The 17,805-nt window shown below is 39.7% G+C and overlaps 2 protein-coding genes across 3 annotated transcripts in view; one reads left to right on the top strand and one right to left on the bottom strand.

Moving 5' to 3' along the window:
• usp32 (ubiquitin specific peptidase 32) overlaps positions 1 to 12,694 on the bottom strand; it is a 116,331-nt gene extending 103,637 nt beyond the window's left edge. For both annotated transcript variants that reach the window (XM_052107198.1, XM_052107199.1), the window contains exon 1: positions 12,484 to 12,694. In XM_052107198.1, the coding sequence (XP_051963158.1) occupies positions 12,484 to 12,541 (58 nt within the window). In that variant the 5' untranslated portion in view covers positions 12,542 to 12,694. The remainder of the gene's footprint in view (positions 1 to 12,483) is intronic.
• Positions 12,695 to 13,340: 646 nt separating this feature from the next.
• si:ch1073-145m9.1 (CDP-diacylglycerol--glycerol-3-phosphate 3-phosphatidyltransferase) lies at positions 13,341 to 16,652 on the top strand. Its single transcript, XM_052107622.1, has 6 exons — positions 13,341 to 13,601; positions 13,737 to 13,832; positions 14,925 to 15,037; positions 15,157 to 15,280; positions 15,400 to 15,572; positions 15,670 to 16,652. The coding sequence occupies exons 1-6, from the start codon at positions 13,562 to 13,564 to the stop codon at positions 15,733 to 15,735; spliced, it is 612 nt and encodes a 203-aa protein (XP_051963582.1). The 5' UTR covers positions 13,341 to 13,561; the 3' UTR covers positions 15,736 to 16,652.
• The last annotated feature ends 1,153 nt before the right edge of the window (positions 16,653 to 17,805 follow it).

The following is a 17,805-nucleotide window of genomic DNA, read 5'->3' as shown; positions in this document are numbered from 1 at the left end:
ATCATAATAAATAAGATAAATTATTTTATAGTCAAGTGGTTTTTATTGTCATTTCAACCATATACAGTTAGTACAGTACACAGCGAAACGAGACAACATTCCTCCAGGACCATGGTGCTACATAAAACAACATAGGACAAACCTAGAACCACATGAGACTACACAGACTAAATAACATACCTATATATAAAGTGCACATGCAAACGTGTGCAAAAAGTACGGGACAGTACAATAAATTACTAACAATGAACAGGACAATAGACACAGTAAGAGACAGTGCAGCGCCGACCAGTACACATTAGTGCAAAAGATGACAGTTTCTAAAAATGCCAAATGTAAACATAACATACTATGAGATAGTGTTCCCAGTCTCTGGGTATTGAGGAGTCCGATGGCTTGGGGGAAGAAGCTGTTACACAGTCTGGCCGTGAGGGCCCGATTGCTTTGGTACCTCTTGCCAGACAGCAGGAGAGTGAAGAGTTTGTGTGAGGGGTGTGTGGGGTCGTCCACAATGCTGGTTGCTTTGCGGATGCAGTATTTTTTGTAAATATCTTTGATGGAGGGAAGAAAGACCCCGATGATCTTCTCAGCTGTCCTCACTATCCTCTGCAGGGCTTTCTGGTCCAAAACGGTGCAAGTCCCAAACCAGGCAGTGATGCAGCTGCTCAGGATGCTCTCAATAGTCCCTCTATAGAATGTAGTAAGGATGGGGGGATATGTGCCTTCCTCAAACTTCGAAGAAAGTAGAAACGATGCTGGGCTTTCTTGGTAATAGAGCTGGTGTTGAAGGACCAGGTAAGGTTCTCCGCCAGGTGAACACCAAGGAATTTGGTGCTCTTGACGATCTCCACAGAGCAGCCATCGATGTTCAGTGGAGAGCGGTCACTCTGTTCTCTCCTAAACTCAACAACCATCTCTTTTGTTTTGTCGACATTCTGAGACAGGTTGTTGGCTCTACACCAGTCCGTTAGCCTCTGCACCTCCTCTCTGTGTGCTGACTCGTCGTTCTTGCTGATGAGACCCACCACGGTCTCATCAGCTCTTTGAGAGATAACCTATGACATATCAGGTGCTGGGTAATGATTGTGTTGAATGCAGAGCTGAAGTCTATGAACAGTATACAAACGTATGAGTCCTTTTTATCTAGGTGGGTGAGGGCCAGATGGAGGGTGGTGGCGATTGCATCGTCTGTTGAACGGTTTGGACGATACGCAAACTGCAGAGGGTCTAGTGAGGGGGCAGCTCTGGGTCTTAATATGCCTCATGACGAGCCTCTCGAAGCACTTCATGATGATGGGTGTGAGTGCGACAGGACTGTAGTCGTTGAGGCAGGACACTGAAGACTTCTTTGACATGGGGGCGATGATGGTGGCCTTGAAGCATGTTGGAATGACGGCACTGCTCAGAGAGATGCTGAAAATGTCGGTAAGAATATCTGCCAGCTGGTCTGCACAGGAATGTTGTCTGGTCCAGCAGCCTTCCGTGGGTTGATTCTACATAGAGTTTTCCTCACATCAGCCGTGGTACGACAGAGCACCTGGTCGTTGGGAGGAGGGGTGGTCTTCCTCGCCACCACATCGTTCTGCACTTCAAACCAAGCGTAGTAGTCGTTCAGTGCATCTGGAAGGGAGGCATCTTTGTCACAGGCAACTGATGTTGTCCTGTAGTTGGTGATGGCCTGGATGCCCTATAGTGCACTTCCACAACCAACTGAAAACTACTAAACATTTATTCAATTATTATTAGCACTGGAGCCTCATCCATTCATTGACGTCAGCTGCCAGCTTTACGTTTGAGTCATTGTCCGTAGTGATACAGACGAGCTTGTCCTCCTTTAAGCCCCATGCAGCCATCGCTTCCCTCAGTCCATGGGTGATGTTTTGCCCTGTGTGGTCTTCAGGAAAAAATGCTGTTTGGAGACACTTCATCTTCAGACTGAAATCGGCATCGATGTAATTAATAGTAAGACTGAAGGCTCCATGGTGCGGCTTGAACAGATGTCCGTTGTAGTGGCAAAGTATATGTGTTGTGGTGGAAGAAGTCGACAGGCTTTACTTTCTTAGTTTATAGTTTGGTCATAAACTACTTTGTGATTGAATTTAAGATGATTAAACAAATTGGTAATATTTCCATGTGGTGCAGACACCACCATGCAACAAATCTTGAAAATTATTTATTTTTGTTCCACATCGGACTTGAAACCAAATTGTTACCAAACGGCTGAAATGATTGAAACTTTCTTGTCGACCAAAGGCTCTCTTTCTGTCATCTTAGCTCGAGCTGAACTAAACATGACACAGCCTCGTGGGGAATGAGTTTGGACTTTTAGGGTGGGGCGAAAGTGCATCGCTGTAAAGGAAAAGGTGCACGGTTTTTAAAAAGACAAAAACGCGTCTCCATTGCTAAATGGAATGCGGCACAATAATCATTTTATCACGATTATTTTGTTTTCATAATTGTCCGAGGCCATAATTGAAATTGAAAATTTGATTAATCACACAGCCTTACGTGACATTACACTTTTTATAGTACATTCAGTTTTTATGACTGGATTCCACGATTCTGTCTGTGTTTTCTAAACGTGGAAATCACAGGGCCCTACTTGACGTGCAAACACTTGCAAATGCATTTGAACAACAGCAAAAAACTGTCTACTAGGGTTGCAGCGGTATACCAGTTTCACGGTATACCACGGTACAAAGAAATGTATGGTTTTCATACCATGTACCATGTGCTTATCTACGGTATTGAGAAAAAAATGCAACCAGACGAGGAATCTCACCTGCGCATGTGCATATCCTTTCCTCCTCACCTGCGTGTCAGACTCGACAAATGCAACATAAAAGAAAATCACCTTTTAGATACAGACATGGCCTGTCCATCAACTTTTCCTTTTCTGCATTTTTTTGTGTAAGCTGAGGTAATGATGCACTATTTCTGATACCAGTGCTGTCAGCTTTTACTGCCGATTAGATATATGCTCTTTGATCGTAATCTTGACCAAATGTTTTGGAAATTTCCGTCTTTCTCCATTCAAGTAGATAGTAGGGATGGGCGATATCTTATCGTTTGCGATATATCGTTGAAAATTCTCCTCACGATAAAAATGTGTCTCCTCACGATAATAACGATAAGTCTAGTTGATGACGTAGTTTTGTGTGCGCGCGCGCGATTCACTGTTCACGTGCGGACATTCTCTGTGCGGAGTGAAAACAAGCATGGCGGAAGGCGGACGTGAGGCTGAGGAGGAGCTACCTCCACAATTTGGAACTGGTTTGGTTACAGAAAATCAGATGAGGAGCAAACTACCGTAATATGCAAAGTTTGCAGAAAAACGGTGGTTACAAAGAGTGGAAACACGTCCATATTGTTCCACCATCTGAAACACAAACCAGAGTATGACGAATGTCTGAAGATACGCGAGGCAACGGAGGCGAAAACTACAAGTGGACCTAGGGGTAAGAAATTATATTTACATTCTAAGAGTGTGTTTCACTCTGAACTTCTTTACTTTATCAGGATTTATTTGCAGTTGTACTCTGTTGTAATTTTGAAACACAACTGAAGACATGGTTGGTGATTGTTACTTTTGCTGTTTGCTTTGCACTATTTTTCCACCATGAGAGTATAAATAAATAAAGAATCTGTGTTTACATTTTAAACTTGTAATTGATTTGAATTATTATTATTGTGTAATTGTTGTTGTGTGATGTTTTTCAGCACAGTCACTGGAACACAACTTAAACATAACATAATCTGATATTTTACAGAAGAAAATAATTTATCGTCATTTGTATCGTTATCGCAATAAATCCCTGAAATTATCGTGATACATTTTTTAGGCCATATCGCCCATCCCTAGTAGATAGGAGCTGCACTTTCATGAATAGCCTACGGAGATCGTTCCAAACATGGCCGACAGTGGACTTGGTAGAAAGACTCACAAGTCTCAATCTTCTGACAGTTTAAATGGTCTGGAGCACCTGTTTGGACTGTCATAATGATTTGTGAATCAGAGGAAATTTTTATCCTGATCCTGAAGTTTTCATTCCAGCTGACAGAATATGAGCTGCAGAGTAAGATATAAGATGAGTGCTCGATGGGAAGAAAACGCTGGGTTTTTATGAGGTTTGTGAATTACATCTGTTTAAACGAGGTATCTGCATATTTGCAGATGGTATATAATAGAAGTTTTATTTCCTTTTATCATTAGAAATGTTACAGGGAACTGTTGAGGAGAAACTGTGAAATTACATGCTTTAGAGGAAGATAAATGAGCACCCCACCGGATGCTGAAGTTGTGTGAGTTTGGGTTATTACATCTGTTTAAATGAGATCTGCGCATATTTGCAGATCAAACACATCTGCCAAGGCTCTGATATGCGGATTGTTTAAATGACACTGTTGCACACCAGTCTATTATTGTAGTAACATGATGTCACGTACAACAAAACAAACTGTGACTGCTCATTTACATGCCTACGTCGCTTCACATGCAAGCAACCGATTCTTGGCACCCTCCGGAAACAAATCGGCCAAAGGGGAAAATGTATCGGCATATGCCAATAATGAAAAAAGTCAGAATATCGTCTGATTTATCGCCTCGCCGATCGGTTGACCACTAATGCCCATATATGGATGACTTCTACCTCTGGTTGCAGTGTTCTAAATTCTGATGCGATTGGTTCAGCATTCCATGACACTTCAAAACGTACTACATAATTTCCAATGAAGTCACCTGATTCAGTAAAGCTAACATGTTTTTAGCCAGATAGCACAGTATGTGCTGTGTTGTGTCACATTGTACTTCGTGTGGATTCTATAATGATCTATATGCCTGATTACATTATGTGTGGGCTCGTTTTAAAGATTGAGTACATTAAGTAATGGTATGTGATATTTTATGTTCCGTTTAATTTTTGTGACATTATAAGTGAAAACACTGTATGGCTGTATAGAATACTGGTTGTATTCAACTCTTTGAGAGATAACCTATGACATATGATACATGGCTTTTTGATCAGTTAGATATTTTTACAGATTACAATAAAATGTACAGTGCAAAATTATTAATAAATTATCGGAAAACTTTTGATTTGTCTGCAAATTTCAAAGCACTTGTTCCGTTTTGGTCATAATGCCTACATTCATTGTAAAGAACAGTTTCTAAGCTTTAAAACAATACTTAATTTGTGTTCATCAAGACTGTAGTTATTAATATTTTCGGAGGGGGGTTGATAATTATTAAGATATGATTTCAAAATAGCTTCTATAGCACAATTATGCATTTAAGAATAGAACAACAATAAAACACAGACTTGATTTCCATGGCTTCTTAACACTATGCTATTGTGATTATGTGATGTCAGCAACATTGGCTATTGGGCAGAATGGCACAAAAAGCTGCAATACACAGGGTGGGTGCAACTGGAACAATTAGGGTAATTCTACCTCTGCTAACTCCCTCTCCCGCACACACACACACACACACACACACACACACACACACACACACACACACACACACACACACACACAGGTTGCTGAGAGGAAAAGAATGAAATCACACAATCTTGACTTATCAACACACTAAACACACTCATTAGGTTGTAAATCATTATGTCAGCAATGAATGATGTCAGCAAGATAAAGAGGCAAAACCAGCTAAACATTAAAATTTCTCTTTGGTTGTTATGCACAATATTCTCAGCGAGTCCACTGTATTCCGCAAGGTGGGCGGAATTTCCAGTTGGCTAGAGGAAGAGCGATTGGTTGGCGTTTTGTTTGTAGCCGGTCACTGCTTGCTTGCTTGCTTGTCACACGGTTAGATTCATCCTTTTTAAATGTTTTAAGATGTCTTATAAATTTCCCGGACAATGAGTACAGTTAATGGTTATCCTAATCAAGCGAAGCTAAAGTTTTGTCTAAAACTGCAATGTTATGATCAGAAACCACTCTCAAAAGCACAGCGCTCCTGTCCCATGTGCTGCTTTACAGAAGGATTGACTTATGAACATCTGTTTGAAAAAGCTTACAATTATTTGTTTGTGTACTCTTTTTCTCTTTATTGGCAAGAAGTCAACAGTGGGAATTACTTATTTTATCCACCATTACGGTCCAGCTATGATAGACATCCAGAAACTAAGCGCAATGAATTACATATAAACGAAACAGGTGTGTGTACATGTGCAGAAAGTTCATTAGAAATATTGAGAGTTTGTTTTTATATTTAGCATATTTTTTTGTGAATGCTTCACATGTTTTGAAAAGGCATTATTACTAAAGTTGTTTTTACTAAAGTAAAGGTGTTTTTACTGAACTGTCTATGAGTAGTAACATCAGTTTTAAACTGTTTTCATGCTGTGATGCTAAATGGATAATTCTACAGTGAAAGACCAAAATTATTAGATGAGACATGTACAGTAGTGAGATATTTTATCACATTTTAAATTAACTGTGTTCTGATATTCCACTGCCCTGCATTTTTCCTGCCAGCAATTCACTTTCTTTTGAGTGTCTTTGCAGAATGTGCATGTCTTCCCTTAATGGAAAAAGGTGAAAAAAAGACTGTAAAAATATGGACCAATGAAGCAGAGCTGGAACTACAAGCCTGCTTTGACTGCACTGATTGGGGTGTATTTGAGACTGCAGATACCAATCTGGACAAGCTCACAGATACTGTGACATCATATATCAGTTTCTGTGAGGATTTGTGCATTCCTACTAGGACTACTTTAACATTCAGCAATGACAAAACATGGTTTACAGCAGAATTTAGGCAGCTTCATCAGGCCAAAGAGGATGCCAACAGAAGTGGGGATAAAATCTTGTACAATCAGGCCAGGAACACACTGAATAAGGAAATCAGAGTGGCTAAAAGAAGCTATTCTGATAAGCTGAAAAACACATTTTCAGCTAATGACCCTGCATCAGTGTGGAGCAGCCTGAAAGACATTACTAACTTCAAGAGACCTTCCCCCAACACTGTAGGGAACCAACAACTGGCTGACGACTTGAATATGTTCTACTGTAGATTTGACAGGCCCAGTCTCACACTCGCACTGATCTTCACTTCACACAAACATCAACAACTCCTGTAATCCCCCAACTCCCCCCTCCTGTTACTCAACCTGCACTTAAGATCTGTGAAGAAGGTGTGCAGTGTCTTCTGGAAACAAAAGACAAGGAAAGCACAGGGACCAGGGGTGTTACATCCACTTGTCTAAAACCCTGTGCTGACCAGCTGCCCCCATCTTCACACAGATCTTCAATAGATCACTGCATGAGTGAGAAGATCCCTGCTGTTTCAAATGCTCCATTATCATTCCTGTCCTAAAGAAACCCAAAATCACAGGATTCAATGACTACAGACCCGTCGCTCTGACATCTGTGGTCATGAAGTCACTTTAGAGACTGGTGTTGGCCCACCTGAAGGACATCGCTGGACCATTTCTAGAGCCCCTTCAATTTGCCTATAGAGTAAACAAGTCTGTGGATGATACAGTCAACATTGGATTGCATCATATCCTGCAACATCTGGAAAAACCAGGGACATATACAAGGATCCTTTTTGTGGACTTAAGTTTGGCTTTCAACACCATCATCCCAGCTATTATCCAAATTAAATTACACCAACTCTGTTCCCACGTCTATCTGTCAGTGGATCGCCAGCTTTCTGATGGACAAGCAGCAGCTAGTGAGACTGGGGGAATTCACTTCCAGCACCTGTTCAATCAGCACTGGTGCCCCCCAGGGATGTGTGCTCTCTCCACTACTCTTCACCCTGTACACAAATGACTGCACCACCAAGGACCCCTCTGTCAAGCTCCTGAAGTTTGCAAAAGATACTAATGTCATCAGCCTCATCCAAGATGACGATGAGTCTGTATACAGAAGGGAGGTTGAATGGCTGGCTCACTGGTGCAGTCAAAAAAAACCTGGAGCTGAACACGCTCAAAACAGTGGAGATGATAGTGGACTTTAGGAGGAACACCCCAACATTAAACCCGCTCACCATTCTGAACAGCACTGTGGCAACAGTGGAGTCATTCAGGTTCTTGGGCACTACCATCTCACAGGACCTGAAGTGGGAGACACACATTGAAGCAGCAGAGGTTGTACTTCCTTCTTCTCAGCAGTCACTGAGTCTGTACTCTGGACTTCAATAACTGTCTGGTTTGGTTCAGCTATGAAATCGGACATCAGAAGACTACAAAGGACAGTTCAGAGTGCTGAGAGGATTATTTGTTGCCCCCTGCCCTCCCTTCATGAACAGCACACTTCCAGAATGAGGAAAAGGGAAAAATCACTCTGGACCCAACTCACCCTGCCAAATTATTTTTGAATGGTTGCATTCTGGACGGCGCTACAGAGCACTAAATACCAGAACCGCCAGGCACAGGAACAGTTTTTTCCATCAGGCTATCCATCTCATGAACAGTTCAAACTGCCCCATTGAGCAATAATTATGTGCAATACACAGCTTAGTCTATTTATATTTATCCAGCATACCACACCTATTCTGCTACATTCCCTTGCTTCTGTATATAGCAGATTTGTATTTGTACATACGTGTGTGTATATATACAGGTGAAACTCGAAAAATTAGAATATCGTGCAAAAGTTCATTAATTTCAGTAATTCAACTTAAAAGGTGAAACTAATATATTATATAGACTCATTACAAGCAATGTAAGATATTTCAAGCCTTTATTTGATATAATTTTGATGATTATGGCTTACAGCTTATGAAAACCCCAAATTCAGAATCTCAGAAAATTAGAATATTGTGAAAAGGTTCAGTATTGTAGGCTCAAAGTGTCACACTCTAATCAGCTAAACACCTGCAAAGGGTTCCTGAGCCTTTAAATGGTCTCTCAGTCTGGTTCAGTTGAATTCACAATCATGGGGAAGACTGCTGACCTGACAGTTGTGCAGAAAACCATCATTGACACCCTCCACAAGGAGGGAAAGCCTCAAAAGGTAATTGCAAAAGAAGTTGGATGTTCTCAAAGTGCTGTATCAAAGCACATTAATAGAAAGTTAAGTGGAAGGGAAAAGTGTGGAAGAAAAAGGTGCACAAGCAGCAGGGATGACCGTAGCCTGGAGAGGATTGTCAGGAAAAGGCCATTCAAATGTGTGGGGAGCTTCACAAGGAGTGGACTGAGGCTGGAGTTACTGCATCAAGAGCCACCACACACAGACGGGTCCTGGACATGGGCTTCAAATGTCAAACGTCTTACCTGGGCTAAAGAAAAAAGAACTGGTCTGTTGCTCAGTGGTCCAAAGTCCTCTTTTCTGATGAGAGCAAATTTTGCATCTCATTTGGAAACCAAGGTCCCAGAGTCTGGAGGAAGAATGGAGAGGCACACAATCCAAGATGCTTGAAGTCCAGTGTGAAGTTTCCACAGTCTGTGTTGGTTTGGGGAGCCATGTCATCGGCTGGTGTTGGTCCACTGTGCTTTATTAAGTCCAGAGTCAACGCAGCTGTCTACCGGGACATTTTAGAGCACTTCATGCTTCCTTCAGCAGACAAGCTTTATGGAGATGCTGACTTCATTTTCCAGCAGGACTTGGCACCTGCCCACACTGCCAAAAGTACCAAAACCTGGTTCAATGACCATGGTATTACTGTGCTTGATTGGCCAGCAAACTCGCCTGACCTGAACCCAAGAGAATCTATGGGGCATTGCCAAGAGAAAGATGAGAGACATGAGACCAAACAATGCAGAAGAGCTGAAGGCAGCTATTGAAGCATCTTGGTCTTCCATAACACCTCAGCAGTGCCACAGGCTGATAGCATCCATGCCACGCCGCATTGAGGCAGTAATTAATGCAAAAGGGGCCCAAACCAAGTACTGAGTACATATGCATGATTATACTTTTCAGAGGGCCGACATTTCTGTATTTAAAATCCTTTTTTTTTATTGATTTCATGTAATATTTGGGGTTTTCATAAGCTGTAAGCCATAATCATCAAAATTATATCAAATAAAGGCTTGAAATATCTTACTTTGCTTGTAATGAGTCTATATAATATATTAGTTTCACCTTTTAAGTTGAATTACTGAAATTAATTAACTTTTGCACGATATTCTAATTTTTCGAGTTTCACCTGTATATATATATATATATAAATGTTAAATGACTTAAATGTTTTTTTTATAAAAATATATGTTTTATAGTGTTTTTCTATATATACTTATATTTTCTAAACACATTTTATTTTGTATTATTATCATCTCTGTCTTGTTGTTGTATTGTTTGTGCTCTGGAAGCTACTGTCACAGAAACAAATTCCATGTATTTGTAAGCATAATTGGCAATAAAGCTCATTCTGATTCTGCTACTGTTTTATAGTTGCTTTACAGAGAACAGTGAATTTTGTGGACAATGTTTATAATGTATGTCCAACTAAATGTGATTATTTGTATTGCTTATAGGTCTTTTTGTATGGTAGTTTGTTGTGTGGCTGCTAATACATCATTATTTCCTACAAAAGAACAAAAAATTCAATCAGAATCAGTTGTTCAGTCAACACTCAAATACTGAATGTAGGTTATGGCATATAGATAAGGATATTATGTATGTAAACTAACAATTATAAAGCTACATTGAGCTTACTACACAAAATAATTTTGAGTCATCTCCCACAAAATAATTTAATTTATCCAACAAAAAAAAACAGCAGCTTGACAGTCTCATGGCCTGTGTCCTGCAATACCTGCATCCTGCTGACTGGACCTCCCCTGTCTCTGCAGTAAGAACATAATCTCAGTACAACAAACTCTTCAGGTTTTGACTAGACTCAATATATGCTTTAAAATAAACATAATTATCTACAGTTCTCAAAACATGTTCAACTTTACAGCTGTGAAGGCACTAATAGGCTACATAGCTTTTTAGGTCAGTCTGCTCAAGTTCTTCCATCTATGGATAAAGACTCAACAAAATAACTAAAATGCTTCTATATTTGCAATATTTGGCAATCATCCTTAAACCCAGAAACATTAACAGATAGGTGGGGAAGAACAATACTGCCTCTCTATAATTCTGTGATCATTTGTTCTCAAGTGTCTGTCATTTTTAATGCTGCGTTAGTACATAACATAACGACTGATTACTACGCACATCGCCCACAAAGCATAATGGGACTTAGGAATATTGTGGATAGCTTTGGCCAAAATGTAAACCTTGACCTGTGGTTTCCTGTTAAGAAAAACAAAGATGCAAATAATGCCAATGCCAAACATAAGCCTTATTCTGCTTATTCATCAAGGTGTGGAAAGATAAGCATTGCTGACATGCTTTATCTCTGATGCCAGACCAGTGTCTGCTCTCAGGCACCTTTGCGTACACAAACCTGATCACTGCACACACATAAACACACCTGCATCATGGTCTGTTTCCTACCATCAGACTACACCACTAGCCAGATTTTTTTCTCAGAAATCTAGATCGGATACAATCAATGTGTATCATCAAAAAAAACAAAAAAAAAAACACTTGTGGTCCGGTGGTGTAAGTGGATACACTCAATATGTCTTCATTTACACAATATTACGAAGAAACCACTTGGCAGAACTCAAGCCCTGGTATGGAAAAAACAAAAACCAATTGTAATTTGACGTGTTTTCCCCATGCCAGTGATGCATTTACAGTGACAGATTTTTCACTCTAATGTACCAACAGATGCAGCTTAAGTGTCAAATGAAGCTCAAGGAGAGATAAATGCACTTCTCAGCTGATAGGAACTGTCATAAACTTATCATATCAACAGGCTTTAACAACAATGATTCTTTCCTTTACGTAATATTTGATCATACACTTTCCCTTGAAGATAAAAAAAAAACTCAGTGTCGTAGTAATTTAAGATAAACAGTGGTAAATACACAAATGTTCAGTACTAAGAGTGCAAATCAGATTTCAACGTGTCAGGAAAAGCACTTCCACTGTCAGGAAAAGCGATCTGATAAGCTGCGATCTTGCGATGGTGTACATGTATAACGGGGGGATGTTGCCAAATGTTGACAGATTAGTGAAATCTGTTTATCTGAGTGAACGGAGCGCCGCTGCACCACCCAGATTAGTTACATTAGCAGTCGGCTGCTCGTTAAACATCGGCTGTCTCAAAATCCCTAGTGAGCAGTCTACTTAGGAATGTTGGGCATCATAGGCGCGTGCGAACGTTTGGAATGCGGCTATTATGCCCATACATGCTGTCTAGGTAGGCAGCTCACGAGATTTTAGGAATCTGACAACAACATAGCATCGAATTATATTAATAACACAAAGACAAGTCCGAACAGCCCCGCCTTCACCCCCAAATCGTTCACAACCGCTACTTGAGCGAGCTGACGCATAACAGCTCTGTGAAATGACAGTCTGAGGCTCGTTAGCCCGCAGGAAGAGTTAATATGTGGTCTTAACTAGCTGGCTAACGCTAGCCGACCGCCGTTAATCGCTCAAACTCAAAGCTCTTACCTCTTTTAACGGCCTCGTCATACGAAAGGAAGCCTATCCGTGACTCTTTAGCGCCCATGGTGCCCTCATTTCATGGCAATGCAGAAATGTGCAGAGTATGACCGGTGCCTGTTGTCTTGTTTTTCGTTGTTGTTTTTTAGTTTTTTGTAGTGTGGTGTTAGTATTAAGTCAAGCGGTGGAGTTTTGCGTTATCAACGAGTGACGCGTCTCAGCGCCGACGCCTCCATACTGGATCACGTGTCTTCTGTCCAATCAGAGCGTAGAGGGCTTATGCGCGTCAGTTTCTCGCAAACGCAGCGCTTGAAGCTGAAGCGCAGACGCATTTGACCCAGAGTGGGTTGACACGCTACCTGGCTTCATTTATGTGGTTATTCTGGGCTGTTAAGGGGAAATTTAGTCGGCTTCTGAAGTGTCAGTTTAACTAAATAGAATTATACAAACACAGGGGTCCTCGGTGAAGATGCATATATGTTGATTAAAGTTTTTATAGTTATGTTATATTTAAAATGTATATATTTTATATGGTTTATATTGTTGTCATGCTGCGTAAATAGCAGACAATAGCCTGAAAATAGTTAATCTCTGATATGGTCAGTATTGTCTTTACTCGTTATTAAAGGTTCTACGTTACAAAACCCCAGCTCTGACAAGTAATTATGCATATGTATAATTTAGTACACATACACGTTTGTTGCTAAACTTTTAATTAAATTAAATTAAGCCTCGCTAATTTATATATATTTATTAAGAAAAACGTAAACTTTCAGACGCTTATATTAAAGCGCCCTCCAATGGCTTTTGGTGGCTATTGCAACACGAATGACGCGTGTTTTCATAAAGCCGGAAGAGACATTTCTGTTTACAGTATGTGCCGCGCGCCGTGTCATAAATGTCATTCGTGGAAAAGAGGTTGAACCTTTTGCAGTGAGATAAATATTTATGATAATTCACAATGGCATTTTTTATTACAATCTATTCAAGTATATTTCTGTTTATTGTAAAACGTTAAATAAGAAATTAATAAGTAACTCGTTGCTTGTTCGATACTGGAGACACGTGGGAGCATCTGTGATAGAGTATGGTATTGCATGTCTGTCTTTATGTGCCTAATGTAATTGGTGAGTCAGGGTAATATTTATTTATTTATGTAATTTCAGTATATGTAGTATTAGATCTCTAATTCTACGTTTATGACATGTCTGATGCAACATTGAATTATGTTTCTATTGTAATAATGCTGTGCCTTTTTATAGGTTACATCCGGATTCTTCTTGTTCTCACTGCCTGGATTGTATACACTAACCCATTGAGATTTGTACCCTTGTATGTGTTATCAATTATATTGGATGGTAGGTAATTACATAAAAGCTGGATAGTTATTGTGCAAGAGTAACATAATTATACTACACTATAAAAATAGCTGATAGCAAACTAGCCTATATCTGTTTTAAAAAAAAAACTGTTCATTTACAGTCTTTTTATTTGGTATAAGTATATTTAAAGGCAAAGTCCCCCCCCCCCCCAAAAAGAAAATTATCTAATCATTTACTCACCCTCATGCCATCCCAGATGTTTATGACTTTCTTTCTTCTGCTGAACACAAACAAAGTTTTTTAGAAGAGTATCTCATCCTTGTAGGTCCATATAATGCAAGTGAATGGTGACCAAAAAAGGGCCAAAAAGGAGATAAATTCAGCATGAAAGTAATCCATAAGACTCCTGTAGTTTAATAAATGTCTTCTGAAGCGATCCAGTTGGTTTTGGTTGAGAACAAACCAAAATGTAACTCCTCTTACACTGTAAATTTGTTATTGCAGTTTTTGGGACAATCATGATTTCAAGCTCGATTACACTTCCTGTATCTTGACGTATACAGAGCGCTAGATGGCACTATATGAAGTGTAATCAAGCTTAAAATGAGATTGCTATCAAGATGTACATTTACATTTATGGATATGACAGCCGCTTTTATCCAAAGCGACTTACAGTCCACTTATTACAGGGACAATCCCCCTGGAGCAACCTGAAGTTAAGAGCCTTGCTCAAGGACACAATGGTGGTGGCCATGGGGATCGAACCAGTGACCTTCTGATTAACATAGATGTGTTAGATGTACAGAGACATGGAGTTACGTTTTGGTTTGTTCTCAATCAAAACCAACTGGATCGCTTCAGAAGACATTAATTAAACTACAAGTGTCTTATGGATTACTTTTATGCTACCTTCATGTGCTTTTTGGAGCTTCAAAGTTTTGGCCACCATTCAGTTGTGTTGTATGGACCTACAGAGCTGAAATATTCTCCTAAAAATCTTTGTTTGTGTTCTTCAGAAGAAAGACATACACATCTGGGATGGAATGAGGGCAAGTAAATGATGAGAGAATTTGCTATTTTGGGTGAACTATCCCTTTAAATTGTTTCAGTAATTTATCTTTGTGCCAGGGGTGGATGGCTGGGCAGCACGTCGGCTCCAGCAGACCTCTAGGTTCGGAGCATGGTTAGATGTGGTTGCTGACAATGTAGGACGTGGCATGCTTTGGAATATGTTATATGATGTGAGTTTAGTTTGGAAACTGGATTTCTGCTGATTGCATGTTGGTCACTTATATATATTTGTGTTATAATACATTGCATAGACAGCATTATATTGACTATGTGCTCTGTGCTTGAGAAGTGGGGCTGGTTGGTGTCTTCAGTAGAGTGGTGTGTATTTGTGTGCAACCACAATGCCAGAGGAGCCAATTGGAAGAACACTTTCAAAGAGAGCCCGGTTTTGGTGCAGGCGGTGATGGCAAAAGGTATGACAAGATGCATTGTCCTTCTATGTTTTGTGTCATTGCACACAGAATGGAAACTGTTGTAATGCCGCATAATGAACATCAGTAATAAAAATCACATCAAACCCTTCACAACGCAGGCTTCAAGACTCCCTTGGGCATATTGACAATAGCAGGGCTTCATGTGTTGCCATTGTGGCTGTATGGCTACCAGCATGAGGTGCTGTCTAAGGCTCTCAATGTCCAAAACTGGCTGCAGATTGTTGGGATTTTGGTGCTGGCAGCAGGGCGTTTGCTGGGTTTTGCAGTTGAGGTAAGAAGCACCTTTACCTGGTTATGTTTTTTTACTGTCACAAAAGTGGCATTTGATATGATGTGAACACTAATGAGCATGTTTGTTATTTTTGCAGATGTGGTGCATCTTTAACCATCTGAAATTTTTATTGTTGGATGAAGAGGAAGAAAAGAATAACTAAAAAAAGAATAGTGTTTTTCAATATGTTGTTATGGTTCAGATGGAATAGATGCATTTGAAAACAAGTAAAAGAGAATTATTTAGTTTATTGTTTTGATCTGCACCTGACAAAACAGTGCATCCCAGGCATTGAGCACATTGAGCTTGACTTACTTTATTAACTGTAAGATAAAGCAGTTAACCAGGGAATGTTTTTGCAAGGTTCTCTTAATATTTTCTTGAAAATCCTAAAAAGGATACATACTTATATATGCTCTAAAACGCACAGTATGTTTAGCAAAGATAGGGCTTTGTACTGTTATTGTGGTGTTGCTTTTGATTTTGCTTGATGTGAAACTGCTACTTAATGTATTTAATGTTGTATTTATTGTATTGATTTTATTTGAACAGATTTATGTTTCTAAGTTTTAAATCATAAACTATACAATTTTTAAGTTTGAAACATACACAGATGTTAATTTAAAGGAATACTCCAGGCTCAATACACGTTTGCTCAATGACAGTATTTATGTTGATGACTTTTCCATTGTTTATTAAAAAAAAAAAAAAAAGAAGAAAAATGGCAGTTACATTAAGGCACAAAATGGAGTCAATCCGTAAACAATAAACAGTTTAAAAAATAAAGCCATTTTACAATTTAATATGATTTATCGTTATAAAATCAAGGATTTACTGATGATACAGCGTTTACCAGATTTTAGGGTTTACCAGTGTTACGTCATCATGACAAAGTTGTAAAATTGGCTATAACTTTACACAGTTGAGGTTGGTAAGAGATTTTTATCACACTAAAATCATGTTATGTTTACGCCTTGTGGTTATGTACTTTGAAAGGGTGTTTTTTAATATTAATGGACTGGCGCCATCCACTTTGTATTATTTTTTAAATAAACTAGGAATATGTAAAAAAAAAAAAAAAATGTTTGTGGTAAATCAACATAATGCCACAAATACTGTTGACTGAGCTTAACTTGATCCCAGAACATTCCTTCAAAGTTGCTGCTTTAATTTCCAATCATGTAAATTAGTGGCAGGGCCACTGACAGGTCAGTGTCTGAGCATATGGGGGCCCTAAGTGAAATCATACTTGGAGGCCCCACCCCTTCAATCCAGACCCACCCGTGAAAGGTCTTGCAGCTTTGAATATATTTAAAAACAAAAAAAAAGACCTGGGGGGCCTGGGTAACTCATCGAGGATTGATGCTGACTACCACCCCTGGAGTAGTAAGCTCAAATCCAGGGTGTGCTGAGTGATTCCAGCCAGGTGTCCCAAGCAACCAAATTGGCCCGGTTGCAAGGAGGGGTAGAGTCACATGGGGTAACCTCCACGTGGTCGCTATGAGTGGTTCCCGCTCTCAATGGGGCACGTGGTAAGTTGTGCGTGGATTGCAGAGAGTAGCATAAGCCTCTACATGTGGAGTCTCCACGGTACCACGCACAACGAACCACATGATAAGATGCGCAGACCGACGGTCTCATAAGCAGAGGCAACTGAGGCTTGTCCCCCACCACCCAGATTGAAGCGAGTAACTGCGCCACCACAATTACCTACTAAGTAGAAAGAACTGGGTATTCCAAATTGGGGAGAAAAGGGGATTAAAAATAATAAAGACCTTGCTTTGCAGGGCCCCCTGGTGGCTAGGCTTTAAAACTCTTTGAAAAAGTTGTATACTAATTATACCCCACATAAAAACTTTGTTTCAGGCAAATTGCAACACTTAGAGAGAGATTTCACAAGTGATATTTCTGGCCTCAGACTAGAATTATGATGACTCTGGTGGAAAGAGTGAGTAAAAATCTTCCAAAAATACACATGCAGAGCATAGTTTTTTATTCTCAAAAAAAAAAAAAAAAACTTTCAGCCACAAATCCACTCAAACGAGTGGTTTCTGTAAGATCTTCTGTTGCATTCAACTCATGGACTCATAAACATCACACTCATTTCAGGAACAGGAAGAGAATAATAAACGTAAAGGCAAAAAATAAAGCATTTAATACTTCAGAAGCATTATTGCTCATTGTAGTCTATTAGACAGAGATACACTTGTTGTGTGTGTGTTAGAAGTAGTTA

Source organism: Xyrauchen texanus, chromosome 36 (genome assembly GCF_025860055.1).
Source record: "Xyrauchen texanus isolate HMW12.3.18 chromosome 36, RBS_HiC_50CHRs, whole genome shotgun sequence".
Classification (NCBI taxonomy): Eukaryota; Metazoa; Chordata; class Actinopteri; order Cypriniformes; family Catostomidae; genus Xyrauchen; species Xyrauchen texanus.
The sequence above is the reverse complement of the archived record's forward strand: the minus strand, read 5'-3'. Positions and strand labels throughout refer to the sequence as shown.

What these genes read in the sequence shown, in the direction of transcription:
- si:ch1073-145m9.1 (XM_052107622.1), top strand. Translation starts at nt 13,562, where the DNA reads ATGGTATTGCATGTCTGTCTTTATGTGCCTAATGTAATTG. An exon ending in GTTATCAATTATATTGGATG is followed by an intron (nt 13,833 to 14,924) that starts GTAGGTAATTAC and finishes TCTTTGTGCCAG; the next exon opens with GGGTGGATGGCTGGGCAGCA. An exon ending in GCAGGCGGTGATGGCAAAAG is followed by an intron (nt 15,281 to 15,399) that starts GTATGACAAGAT and finishes TTCACAACGCAG; the next exon opens with GCTTCAAGACTCCCTTGGGC.